Source organism: Thunnus albacares, chromosome 5 (assembly GCF_914725855.1).
Source record: "Thunnus albacares chromosome 5, fThuAlb1.1, whole genome shotgun sequence".
Taxonomy (NCBI): domain Eukaryota; kingdom Metazoa; phylum Chordata; class Actinopteri; order Scombriformes; family Scombridae; genus Thunnus; species Thunnus albacares.
This window is the reverse complement of record NC_058110.1, coordinates 32,423,851-32,438,198: the sequence shown is the minus strand read 5'-3', so window position 1 is coordinate 32,438,198 and position 14,348 is coordinate 32,423,851. Positions and strand designations below refer to the sequence as shown.

At 41.1% G+C, this 14,348-nt stretch overlaps 1 protein-coding gene across 3 annotated transcripts in view; it reads right to left on the bottom strand.

Moving 5' to 3' along the window:
• The window catches only part of dnmt3bb.1 (DNA (cytosine-5-)-methyltransferase 3 beta, duplicate b.1), a 53,124-nt gene that overhangs the window by 14,823 nt on the left and 23,953 nt on the right, over positions 1-14,348 (bottom strand). For all 3 annotated transcript variants that reach the window (XM_044351780.1, XM_044351781.1, XM_044351782.1), the window contains exons 3-8: positions 14,143-14,293; positions 12,749-12,834; positions 12,428-12,565; positions 10,572-10,718; positions 5,883-6,041; positions 5,672-5,779 (exon numbers count right to left, since the gene is read on the bottom strand). In XM_044351780.1, coding sequence (XP_044207715.1) covers positions 5,672-5,779; positions 5,883-6,041; positions 10,572-10,718; positions 12,428-12,565; positions 12,749-12,834; positions 14,143-14,293 — 789 coding nt within the window. The remainder of the gene's footprint in view (positions 1-5,671; positions 5,780-5,882; positions 6,042-10,571; positions 10,719-12,427; positions 12,566-12,748; positions 12,835-14,142; positions 14,294-14,348) is intronic.

The following is a 14,348-nucleotide window of genomic DNA, read 5'->3' as shown; positions in this document are numbered from 1 at the left end:
TTTAATGTGTCAAGTTGTTGCTGTCTCATCTTTTTTAAGTATGCTGATTTGGCTATTAGCTTCCCTCTCATCACAGCCTTACATGCACCCCACAGTACAGACGGGATTGTCATTATCCTCTATGTATGTCTGAAGTTCCTTCACTATTTCCTCCTTTGTGTGTCCTCTTAACATGTTTGTGTTTAGTCTCCAGATTGTTGTTTTTTCCTCGCTTGCCAGACGTAGTGTTCCAGCTGTGGGTTTAGCCTCTGGTTCAAATCGCCTCCCACAATCAAAATACCCTCTGTCACATCTGTCTATAAAACTTCCAATCCGAGCCTGGTGGGGCATAGATGTTAAAAAAAAGTTACCACCTCCCCCTCAAGTTTCCCCTTAACCATGATGTATCTACCCTCTTTGTCCCCTGTCACAGATATCTTTTCAAATGAGATCTTCCCTGAAATCAAAATAGCCACCCCTCGCCGGCGTCCTGATTTGTAGGAGGCAGAGAATATCTGGTTGTAGCCATTTCTTGTCAACTTTGCATGTTCCTTCTCTGTCAGATGAGTTTCTTGTAATAAAATTACCCCTACCCCTTCTTTTTTCATCTTACTAGTAATCTTACTCCTTTTGATTGGGTTAAGTACACCATTTACATTATATGAGGCTACTTTAATACAAACATTACTGCCTCCAGCAAAGACTTTTGTCAATTAAATTGAAATAAATATTTTGTAAGAATTCCTGCATATTCCCTGTTTTCTAATCTTCTGAGTGCAGACACGAGAGGTTGACAGGCAGACAGCAGACAGAAGGTGAGACGGCAGAAGGGGGCGTGGGGGTGTTATCTTAAAACAACGTCTGAGTGACAGACGAGGTCCGAGGCGGCGAATGGAGGGATGACAGGATGTAGACGAGGACGAACGAGGCAGACGAAACACAGTAGCCACAGACAGACAGACAGACAGACAGACAGAGAGAGAGAGAGCGACATGAAGAGGCCTGCAGGCCGACATGCACAGTCTACACTCAAACACACATAACTAACAGAAAGACGCATCTGTCAGATAGACACGTCTTTAAGCAGACACACACAGGAGACGCACTCATACAAGAAAATAAACACACACACACACACACACACACACACACACACACACACAAGCGTCTCCATAAAACAGAAAGCATTGAAAAACAAACAGACGAGGATGACAGATGGTGAGTCAGAGGTGAAAGAGGTGAAAGAACAACAGAAAATTAAACAAGTTTCTGACATCTGCCTGTCTGTCTTTTAGCCCCCGTTTGTAGACGGTTTATCTCAGACAAACATCCACTCGCTGGAGCTTTTCTGGAGCTTTCAACGGCGTCTTAATCAGCAAATGAAGTTAAGATTTTTTGGGGTCAAACTGCTGTTTACAAGGTCAAAAATAAACTTTCACTCTTTACAGGATTTTGACAAAAAATAAATGTTCTCTGATGAGATATTTCCTGTTTTTAATTCATATTTTTAACATTAATATTCATAATTTGCATGTATTTTTAATGATTTATGTTTTTGACTTAAGATTCTTGTTGTTCTTTGGCATTATTTGTGCATTACTGTGATTTAAAATCCTATTAATTCAGTACATTTCACACCGTGTTTTATTCAGGTTTAAGTGTTTGTGTTCAGACAATATTAACATCAAACAGAGATTATTGAAAAGTATCATTTTGCACTGTTAAAAAAAAATAGGCATTTTATTATCACCAGTTTATACTTAAACCGAGTTAATGAGACTCAATGAGATTTTCCAGCGTTAAAAGAGTTTCTGTGCGTTTTTTTAGTGGATGAAATGATGCTAGAAAAGCACTTCAACCAAACACGTCACATGTCGCTGCAAATTTTGAGAGAAATTAAATATACTTTTCTATCAATTTAAGATTTTGAACTTGACATTCAGTCCTTTATAGTAGGGCTGTAGTCACCCAACTGTATTTCTCTGTTTAGCATCTTCAGGTTATGCTAACCCATTGTTGCTAACTTTGGAGCTAACCCCCTTTACTTTTCCAGCATTTGGGGAAACAACAGACGTGACTTTTTAGCATTTATTAACTGACACACTGTAGTCTGTACTGTATATTTACTGCCAGACTGACAACTTACTACTAACCTTTTCCTCTGCTCCGCTCGCATCCACCGTCATCTCTCTGCCCCTCGCTCTTTCCCGCTCGCTACGCAAACATACTCCTTAACGGAGCCACGCGACCAGTGGTTTCCCAGGTAACGACACAGAGGTTGACTCACGTACCGGAACAGCGCTGCTCGGAGACTCCCAAACGCTGTCGATTATTAAAAAATATAATATTTTTTTGGGCTGGCGGGGGTTCTCGTTGTGTCATTATGGAGAAACACAGATTCAGTAAACGTTGAGTACGTTCAGTAAACGTTGAGTACCGTTGGACCCAGCAGTCTCCGTTAGGTTGGGCGAGTTCAAAGTTGTGAAAACAAGGGGGGTGTTTTGAATACACCCCCCTTGTTTTCACAGGTAATTTGTTAGTCTGTCCCTCCCGCCGCAGGAAATAATGGATTAATCCTGGAAAACTGTTGATGTAGCACAAAATAACACGAAGATTATTCGACCAATGAGAATTTAGTCGGACGAGAGCCTATCGACTAACTAATCGACCAGTCGACCAGCAGACTATAGCCCTACTTTATACATGACAGCAGATGAGATCTGCACACTGTTTAAAAAATCCTCTTTAAAACATTTATTGCAGATCACAAACACAAAAAAAAGCGACAAAAGTGCAAGAAAACTGTGCAAATAAACTCTATACAGTTTATTAAACAGAGAAAACACACCTGCTGTCTAACCTTTATAGACAAAAACTGATAAAATACAGTTTGTAACATACTGTGAAAATGACCTTTTATCAGTCATGCAATCACATATTTCCCGCCTGATTCTTCTTCACAGTCATCTCGTTGTCTGTCATCTTTATCTTCTGACTGTACATGAGGCAACTTTTTTTGTTTTCATTCTTCTCTCTTACGCCTCGGTCCTCTCTGTCATCCTGCTCTCCTCTCTCTCCCGTTTCATTAACAGGAGGAGATACAGAAGATAGCGAGGAGGAATCCCTTTCAGACACGCATCTGTGTTTGCTTTACTTGTCTACTGGTACACGCACACACACACACACACACACACACTGAGTGGTGTAAATATGCATGAATGCATTTCAAGTGAGCCAGAGTGTTCTTGGCAGGGAAACAACTCAGCATATTTTTACAGCAGACCTCAGATTTGACAATGACACCTCACTAAACACACACACACACACACACATCCCCCATAAATACATCTGTCAGAGCTGCAGACTTCAACGATTTTGTGTCTCAGGTGAAATACTGCTCACAAGACGCTCATATCTCTACGCTGTGCCTTTAAATCATGGTGGTGTGACCATAATTGCAATACAAACAACCACCGACATAGATCTGATACTACTTATATCACAACGGATCTAACCACCCTAACTGTTTGTTTTATATATATATTTACATTATTTTATGTTAGCTTCTGCTGTGCATCTCCAAACATACTAACTGAAGATTTATGCGACCAGGAAATCTCCTGTCAGTGTTTTTATGACTTTCCACAGCAGATTTTTTTCAGTTATGGGTCATCAATGAGATATATTAAACTTTTTTTTATCCCTTTTATTTGAACAAAATGAACAGCTGCATCCATCATTAATGTCAGCGTTTGACTCCATTCCTGTTCCATTTATATTCATTTAATGTGAGTTAGTGAGCACCTGTTACCTACTTACTGTCACTGTCTGGTAAATACGAGGCACATCTGGTGTAATTCACTAAGCTTAAGGATTCCTTTCTCTTTTATGAGCTCATAAACACGTCTTTAAAAACAGACTGGATCATCGCTCATCTACAGTCTTCTTCTTTTTTTTTGTGACTGTGTGTGTGTGTGTGTCTGGAAAGCTGAGCTTTTAAAAAGATGCCAGTCAGGTCAAGTCAATCTTTGTTTTTATAGGCCAATATCACAGATCACAAATTTGCTCCAGGGGGCTTAAAATAACCATCAGAAAAAAAAAAACCTTTAACAAGGGGAAAAAATGGTTTCAGAAAGTTCAGGAAGAGCAACAGAAGAGGAATCACTCTCAGGGTTTCCTTTGGTTTCTGGAGGGTTTATTTGACCAAAAACGTTGCATTTTCACATAAAGACGATTATCATCACAATATTTGGAGGTTTGAGGTTGTAGTTTTTCCACAGTACACACTGATTAATTATTCACATTTTTCTGAGTGATTGCACTGCACGCCATAAAAAATAATAATCAAAAAAATAACATTGGTTGAACAAAGCTTATAGTGACGGGATTTGATTTGCTCATCGTCCCGCATCTTTATCTTATCAATCCATCTTATTGGTTCTTTATCGATACTCTTATCAGTAGGCCTGTAGTCTGCTGGTCGATATGCTCTCGTCTGACTAGATTCTCATTGGTCGAATAATCTCCGTGTTATTTTCATAAGGAGAAAAGTGCAACATCAACAGCTTTCCAGGATTAATCCATTATTTCCTGCGGCGGGAGGGACAGACTAACAAATTACCTGTGAAAACAACGGGGGTGTATTCAAAACACCCCCGTTGTTTTCACAACTTTGAACTCGCCCAACCTAACGGAGACTGCCGGGTCTAACTGTACTCAACGTTTACTGAACGTACTCAACGTTTACTGAATCTGTGTTTCTCCATAATGACACAACGAGAACCCCGCCAGCCCAAAAAATATTTTTTAATATTTGATATCCGAATGAATGGATATTCATTAATATCAATAGCGTTTGGGAGTCTCTGTGCAGCGCTGTTCCGGTACGTGAGTCAACCTCTGTGTCGTTGCCTGGGAAACCACTGGTCGCGTGGCTCCGTTAAGGAGTATGTTTGCGTAGCGAGCGGGAAAGAGCGAGGGGCAGAGAAGTGACGGTGGATGCGAGCGGAGCAGAGGAAAAGGTTAGTAGTAAGTTGTCAGTCTGGCAGTAAATGTACAGTACAGACTACAGTGTGTCAGTTAATAAATGCTAAAAAGTCACGTCTGTTGTTTCCCCAAATGCTGAAAAAGTAAAGCAGGTTAGCTTCAAAGTTAGCAACAATGGGCTAGCATAACCTGAAGACACAAAACAGAGAAATGTGTGGCTGCCAAGTTTACTGTGTACTCTGTCCTGTTACGTCGCGCCCCCCCCCCCCCCGCGACTTATCAATTAGTTGAAGTTTATGATTTTAGTCGACTAAGATTTTCTTTGGTTGACTACAGCCCTACTTATCAGTTATTTTTCATTACTAAAGAATCATTACTAAAGCATTCATCCAGAACAGGATTAGAACTGGTTTATATTTTAAATATACTTAAATATTGTTTCTAGAGCAACAACAACAGCAAAGTCACTATATAAACTAAAAACTATCTCACTGGAAACTAATTTAAGTATATAGGAAGACAATGTGTAACACTGTGAAAGGCCAGAGCAGCAAAAAGTAAATTAATAACCCCTTAAAAACTCCCATATTGAGTAAATGTAACTGGAGACACCTGCAGACAAAACAAGAGCGACCAGCCAGCTTCTCTCACTGAGCCTGAATAAACAGAAAGCACTGAGTTGCACCTAACACAGCTGGAAGCTTACCTCCAGAGCCTGGAAGATGGCCCTGCGGTAGGACGCCAGCTTGGTGTAGGAAGCCTGGCTGAAGAACTTTGGGAAGGCGGTGATGGAGTCCAGTTTGTCCGCTGAAACCTTGAAGGAGGAAAAAGATGGTTGAGAGGAAAGCAAACTAAAATTTTTCCTTCCATCTTTTCAGTGTATCCGTTTGTTTGTTTTTCCTCCCCTCCCTCCTCACCTCGGAGAACTTGCCGTCTCCAAACCACCGCAGCCACCTCATGCCGTTGCTTGCCTGCCGCTTGCCCGTTGCGCGCCACGTCACCACGATGCCGGGCCACCAGGAGAAGCCTTTGATCTTCCCCCACACCAGCTCGCCGATACCAAAACCTTTGTTGTCCTGGATGTGGGAGGAAGCAGAGGAGAGGGAGGATAAGGTCAAGGTCTTGTCCTTCAACGTAGCAAAAATGTTAACAAGATGAGCAAACGTAGAAAAGTTTTGAGGTATAAAAAAGGAGGAATGAGGGCAGAAAAAAAACTATTAGGAGTCGAGTTACTTATTTGACATTTCTACTAAACCTCTCGTCTTCTCTGATACTGCAGGTGCAGGAGAACAGAGGAGAGAAAACAGGACGCTTTGGCAGAAATATCTTCTTCTCTCGCTGTTTTAGTGAAAAGAAAACAAGATACGAAAGGATGTTAGAAGACGGCGAAGAGATGGATCGACACACTGACAGGATACGGATACAGGATATCTGTATTATGTAAAAGCTGAAAACCCCTCCTGCAGTTATAAGAGAGGAAAGAAACTGAAGAGGAGACAGAAGAGAAGGAGACAGAAGAGAAGGAGACAGAAGGGGGGAAAATATGAAAAATGAAAACAACAATCTGGACTTTTTCAAAAAAGAAAAACACCACATATATTAGTGCCAAAAGATGACATTTTGGAAGAAATGTTTCAATTTTCTCCTACAACTACAGCTAAAACTCTCTGATCCAGACCAGCAGTCCCAACACCCGGGCCGCGGACCGGTACCAGTCTGAACGAAGTCTGAAGGATGTTTTATTTTGAAAAATGACCGGATTCTCTCCATTACATCCGTCTATGATTTACTCTTGATGCATAATCAAGGTATATTTAACATGTTTCAAACATTAGCAGGGATTTTGGAAGAGACTGAGCCTTCATTCTCCCAGCTGGTGCACCATCACCTGTCTTTGCTTTTTAAAAAAAGAGTTCAAGCGCTACTTCCCCAACCACAAAAGACCCACGAACTGCCAAAGAATGGATCCCATTTGTCAACAAACCAGGTGAATCCAGCATGTCTACGCAAGAAGAAGATCAACCGCTGGAGATTGCAAACGACGGCGGCCTTAAAAGAGACGACGACCCTGCTGGTGTCGCCGTTTCCAACATCCTGCCTGTGCGCAGCGGGGTTTTCTGCAGTGACGGCAACCAAAACAAAACTACGGAGTAGACCGGACATAAGTAACACACTTCGGGTGTCCTTGTCTCCCGTTACCCTTAGATGAGACTGTCTCGTTGCAGAGAAACAAGCTCGGGGCTCCCGCTGATTCAGCGTTATGTCGACTTGTTTTTGTGATGCATCTTATTTTGAAGGCATGTTTAAACGTTACCATAGCGACATAACAGAGAGTGATAAGGGGCGGAGAGGATGTTAGGAGGATGCTGCTAATTAAGTTGCATACGAGTACACAGTGGATTCAGGTTTATTATTATATCTATAAAAACACCAAAGTTTTTATCCACCGCAACTCAAAGGCCGCTCCGTGAAGTTATTGTCTGACGTTAAACCGGTCCATGGCGCAAAAAAAAGGGTCGAGGATCTAGACAGAAGAGAAGGGAGAGAAGGAGACATTTTGCATCCTCTAGAATAGTTTACCAGTGTTACAAAAAACTACATAGAAAACTTTAGTTCTCTCAAAGAAAAGGTGAGAAGATCGATGTATAAATCATGATAAAATATTTGAAAAGAATCCTCTCCTGTTGGAGGAAAGAGAAGATAAGTGTAGAAGATGAAGGAGAGAGAGAGGGGAGAGAGGGGTTAGACATGTCATGTAAAATAATTTGATTTATATTGTAGTATGAACTCTCTCTCTTAAATAAACATCTGACACTGAGTCTCACAGCTCAGGAAGGAAAAGAAAGTTTCCCTTCATGGATCAATAAACTATCTGACTTTTATGATTAATTTGAAGATTGTTTGTGCTCTTTGGCATCCAGTCTGTTGTTTCCTTCATTTACTCAGGTGCTTCCTTTATTTCTGCTGTACGCTTTACACATCAGACGTCTCTAATAATACCTTAATGACCTTTTTTTTTCTCTTTCTGCTTTTCCTTCTTTTGAAACTTATGTGTGCTGCTTTATGAGCAGATGGGATTTCTATGCTTGCAAAAAAAAAAAAAAAAAAAAATCCCAGTAGACCTTTGCTGCTATGTGATCCTTCACAGAGAAAACCCATTAGGCTTTGTAATGGAGTCCACTAAAGGATGCTGCACGCTCCGCTGACTTCAACCGGGATCGCGTGACAAAACACACACACACACACACACACACACACACACACACACACACACACATAAACACGCGGAGATACGTCAACATACACAAAAGCACATGTGAGGCGGCGGCGGCGTGCACGCAGAGGTCAACGCAGACGTGTAGAGACATGAAGAGGAGGATAACCAGGGATGCAGATCTCTCACACACACACACACACACACACACACACACACACACATACACACAGAGGCCCTGCTGTGCAGACTGGTGGTCATCATGACCTGAATGAAACTATTGATACAGAGCAAACACAGTCGGACTGTGTGTGTGTGTGTGTGTGTGTGTGTGTGTGGCCACCTGCACTAACACAGGGCCAGGTGGAGGAGTTACCCTCCTCTTCTTTCTATCACTGCCAAAGCTTCCACTTCCCCCCTTTTTTTTCTTTTTTTTTTTTTTAAATATTCCGTCTCTCCTGCATCTCCACAGCTGTCTGACTCTCTGTTTCTCTTTTCTCATCCTTCAGTCTTCCTAACTGACTCATAAAGACTCAAGAATGCTTTCAATGAAGTCCAATTTTATTCTTTTATAGCATTTTTAAACAACCTCACGATTTAAATAAAAGAAAGGTTGCACATTGTTTTAAATATGTTCAGTCAATACTAGAAAAGGTTGTTTTTTTTTAATCTGCCTCTAGATCTGAATCAAAACAGACTTTTCTTTTCTTTTTTAGAGAATATTTAAATCATTTCTGGGAATGTCAGGGGTTTTTAAACGAGGATGAGCTGTGCAAAAATTTAAAAGCGAGTCAGACTCACGACAAGTGAATCGTTGCAAAACTCAAACCGACCGCATGTCACGCTTTCAAGAATATGGCAACCAACTGTAAGAAGATGGTACGGCAGATCAAAACTGAAGACTTTGCAATTAGAAACACCTCATGCATGTGCAAAGCTGCCTTTAAAAAAAAAAAAAATGACTCCGAGGTGTGACATTTTTCTTTGACAGCAAATCCAAAAAACAAAAAAAACAAAACAGGTTAAGTAACCAGGTGTGCTGGTGAAGATTGAACTAAATGTGTAGGAGTAAAATTGTGTTTTGCCAAAAAATTTAAGATAGTTCAAAGTCTGTTCAAGCAGAAACGAACGAAGCTTGTTCTGACAGACTTTCCACCGACCGAGAAATGTAAGAAAAGAGAATCTTTGTCTCATCACTGTCTGCACAAAGAAAACAAACCAGCTCTTTCTCCCATGGCCGCACTGAACTGCTATTTGATTGTAAGGTTGTGCTTCTTTGTCATGTTTGGTCTTTATTGATGTTGCATGCAATAAATAATAAATAAAGTGAAGTAAAGATTAATTAGAAATAAACTGTGATGGGAGAGTGTCATCCTGTCTGTTTTCAGCCTTCAAACTCACTTATTACTCAAACTGGACTTCTTGGATTATATTGCATGAAGCAACACGCCCTGTTTTCTGGCTACACGTCTGGGTCAACATTAGCTGGAAAAAGAATAATCCGCTGACATGTCCTTTCGTATGAGTAATGCCTCTAAAAACTGAATACCAAATGAGAGGCTTGTGTGTTTGTTTTGAAGTCTTAAGTCAGGATAATACAGGATGAATTCAGAAGTGATTAAAACGTTTCTGTTTTCATAGCCACCAGTGATTAATGCCACCAAGTTATGGCACGCTGACGCTCCAAAATGCTCCTTCTCCGTCCCGTCACGCAGCGCGAACATGATACAAAAGGACAACAAAGTCCGTTTTTTTCACACACAAGTGCTGTTCAAAGGAATCAATCTACATTTTTAGACATGTTCAGCACCTGCAGACATCCTGTCTTGTTTCTTTTTTTTTTTTTTTTTTTCTTCCCGGTTCATTTCTTTGAAGATCTTCCAAGTCATCCATCTGCCCCCATGTGCAGACGGGAAGCCTTGTTTCCAGTCCTGTTATCTATTCAGACCAAATCAGGCGGTGCGGCGAAAAACGGAGGTCCTCCCGTTGGTTTGAATCAGAGGGGAGCGCGTTTAGACTGCGAAGGGTTTTTGGAGAAACGCGACCCGACGTCACGATCAGACCGATCAGAGCTGAACTCCGACAGATGATAAAGACGTTACCAGGATGGAGAGGAGGATGTTTCTCTTCCTTTGATAACGTTAGAAGTAAAGCTAGACGTTGCCGTCGGCTTCTCGACTCGTTTTAAGAAAGACGAGAGAGAGCAGCCGTGGTAGAGTGAGCTCGAGAGTGAATTAAGAGAGAGAGCGATGGTGAGAAAGCAGGTGAGTCAGATCGATATCAATAGATCTAAAGCACAAACACGCCCACACACACTTCCACTCAACACCTGATGACCTAATTCTGTCTTCTGTGCTTTCTTCTTCTTCTTCTATAAACTCATCTGTCTTACATTGTACTCCGGCTGGGTTTCGGAGCTGGACGAGGTGCTGCTGCTGCTTTGGGCCGAGTCTTTGGAGTCTTGTTCCATCAGATCCAGACGGGGGGCTTCAGGGACCCCGCCGGACACGACCACGATGGTCCGAGGAGCGCTGACACACTGACACACAAAGAGAGAGAGAGAGAGAAGTGTAAAAAAAAAAGTGACGGCAAAAGAGCGAGAAAAATTGAAACAACATGTTTAAAATAAAATGAAGTGAGGTCAGAGGACAGAGAGATAAAGAAAAGGAGGATGAAAGTATTTACAGAACAATTATACAGTCATGTGTGTTTGCAGAAGCTTTTCACCTGAAGACAGGCTGTTATGAAAACAAACACCGATCAAATCTCCAACCCACACACACACACAGTGAAACACACCTCTGAATAAATCACTGTGGCATTTTTACAGGATTTTAAACTTTGTGCCTGACTCATATTTAACCAGGAGATCCTATGTGCCTTTTAATGTAATTTAATCACATACATTAAAAAAATCTGATTGGAAATAACAGAAATTTAAAATAAAAATGTTAAAAGTTCTGATGTTTTTACGCCGGAGGAGGAAAAGTTGCGTCCATCATTTATATATAAAGATAAAAGGTTGAAGAGACCAAAACTAAACTAATAAATCTTCCAGCAGTAAGCGAGACAGTCTGCAGAAAGTTTTGCTTTCCTCCGACACACTTCCGACCACATTCAGGTGTGCAGACGTTTCTTCCAATTTAAATAAAACTTGAAACATGACGTGGAAAGAAAAGAAAAAAGTGTAAAGTGGAAATACTTCTATCTTCTGCCTGATGAAGGTCTGAAGACCTGAAGACGAGCGACGGAGGAAGTGTGCAGGAGTTGTTTTGGTGTGCAAGAACTTTGCTGAAATCTCGATTAATGTAGATGTAACATTTCTGCACCTATTTTCCTCTGCATTACTGTCTAAAAAAGCACCGCATAGCGTGCAAACAGGTGGAGAAGTCTACTAATAACAAAGGAAAACTGTGTATCATTTTTAGAGAAGAGTTTCTATTTATGTCAGAATATTTGCGTGACAACAGCTAAAAAAAATTGATTTGCCTCTTCTTTTGCTGAATGTTTGGGGAAACTGTTGCATCTGGATGGAAAGAGAGGTGAGAGTAAAGCAAAGAGAGACGCCACAGAAGGAAGAGTAAACAGACAAAACAAAAAGAAAATGGAAAAAAATAGACAGAAACAGAACAAGAGATAAACAGATAAATCCTTCTTTCTTCTCTGATTCTTCTTCTCTTGTGTGTTTAACAGGTTAAATCTGTGCAATTTTTTTTTTTTAAAAAAAGGGGGGAAAATGTGCTTGTTTTTGCAACCTGGATACAACCACATTTATACAGTTTAGAACATCTTTCCTCTTACTCACCGACCTCTTTATAGAGACACCAGGATGTGGGGAAGCAAAAAAAAAAACAAAAAAAAAAAAAGAACTGAACTGACTGAACTGAACTGTCCATAACCATCAAACCACACTGCAATGCAAAACTTTCTGTGTGCACAGACAACTACAGTAAATATAGTGGACCAGTGTGTGTGTGTGTGTGTGTGTGTGTGTGTGTGTGTGTTTATCTTGGTCAAGGGCATCTTCTCTGGCATGTGCTGATTCAGATTATTTTGACATTTATTCAAAAAGCGAAGCAGCTGCTATGCTCTCATAGAGAGAAGAGCAAAAAAAAGTGATAAAAAATGTAAAAAAGCTTCACAACCAGCTGCTAAAAAGTGGTTCAGGTGATTTGTGTGTGTGTGTGTGTGTGTTTGTATGTGTATGTGTGTGTGTGTGTGTGTGTGTGTGTGTGTGTGTGTGTTTACCGGTAACATGCTGGGCTCCTGTTTGCGGTTCTGTCTGCGAGCTTTGCCGTGCGGGTGCGTCGTCAGTCCGGCCTGGAAGATGGTTCTGGGTCGAGGTGTCTGTCTCAAACTCAACTGAGACGTTCCTGAAGACTTCTCCTGTAAAACACACACACACACACACACACACACACACACACACACACACACACACACACACACACACTCAGTGGATTAAAATGTCATGCTTATATCCCCTCCTCCTCCTGCTCCCCCCCTCACAGAGATGATTCATTAACGCGCTTCTACGAAAGCAAAGCGCGGCGTGTTTTGCGGTCGTACCTCGCTGTAGGAGTCCCAGGTGTTTTCCTCCTCGTCTGACTTCTTCCTCCTCCTCTTCCTGCTTCCGCTCAAACACTGGTTACCGTCTAGAAAAACACAGAGACACACAGACACAGAGAGACAGAAGGTCAGACAGATGGCAGACAAGAAACTCAATATTTTCAAGTGATAAAAGTGTAGTCAAAGCAGCAGGAAAAGTATCATATTTTCCACATTTTTTTTTGTCTCAGACTGGATTTGAAATGAAACAATGACAACGAGGTTAAAGAGTTCGGCTGAACGGTTTATAAATAACTTTCTGTCCCGAAGGAGAATGTAGGAGGTTAGTGATGCAACCGCGGATGTGTCTGTAGGACTAAACAAAGTCCTTAAATACCACTGACGGTGTGTTTTATTCTCTGAAGACGAGACTCGAAGCAAAACAAGCCAGAAAAGTGAAGCCGGCTGCGGTTCAAACCTCACCTGCTGACGCCTGCGAGACGCCTCAGTGTCGCTGACGGTGAAGAATTTGACCCCGAATAGAAAAAATGTTTAAGATTTTATTGATTCGTTTCATTGAATTTGACGTATTTACTTTGGTTCCCATAAATTGGGAGACTACATGACATCAAAATGTCTGAAAGTTTCTAATTATTCCCAAGAAAGTTTTAAGAAAATAACTCTTTTGTATTCATTAAAATATGAAAATATACAGTTTCTTTATCGATGTTACTGTTAAAATATATATTATATCATTTCAATATGTATAATATTTATCTGCTGGTTTTATTTCCATGAATAATGTTATAAATCCTCCCTCAACAATTCCATGAATGCATTTTTTTTTTGTGTGGAGGAAATAATTTATGGTTTCAGCATAAAACTGTCAAATTGTGTTTAGTTTCGTGTATAATTGTAGATCTTTAACTCTTCCTCAGGTCATTAAAACTTTCATATTCCCTGAAACGACAGTGAGGACACGACCTCGGTGTCCTAAATAGTATCTACAGTCCTGGAAATAATCGAATGAAAAGTGCTGTCTGCCTTTTCTCTGCTCTATAATTAGTGCCAAATTGCATAGTTCTTCCTAGAAAACCCGTCCTCTGAATTTACAGATTCCTTTACAGCGTTCCAGATTCTTCTGACTTTATATGACGTTATAGGAATTAAGAGTATTGGCCCTTTAAAATAAAAGCATTATAGACTAACTCTAACCTCCAGTGTTCATCTGACGTCAGTGTAAACACTCGTAAAACACGAGTCAGAGCTTTAACCTCATAGTTTCATTTAAATCCAAACTGCTGCACACATCAAAGCACAACAAAGAAATGTGTCACTGTTAAAAACCGCCGTACGCTGTGTGTGTGTGTGTGTGTGTGTGTGTGTGTGTGTGTGTGTGTGTGTGTGTGTGTTACCTTGAGGCGAAGCGGCGTCTCCGTTCTGTTTGGGGCTGAAGGGGGAAGGTGGCTCGGCCGCAGTCAGGGGGCTGTTCTCATTGGTCAGCTCCACGCCGCTGTCGTTCTCTGATAGGCCCTCCGGCGGAGGCGTGTCTCCGTTCACCGCCGCCTGGCGACAGAGAGAGAGAACGACACGATCAGTCTGATCACACAAGACGTCATGT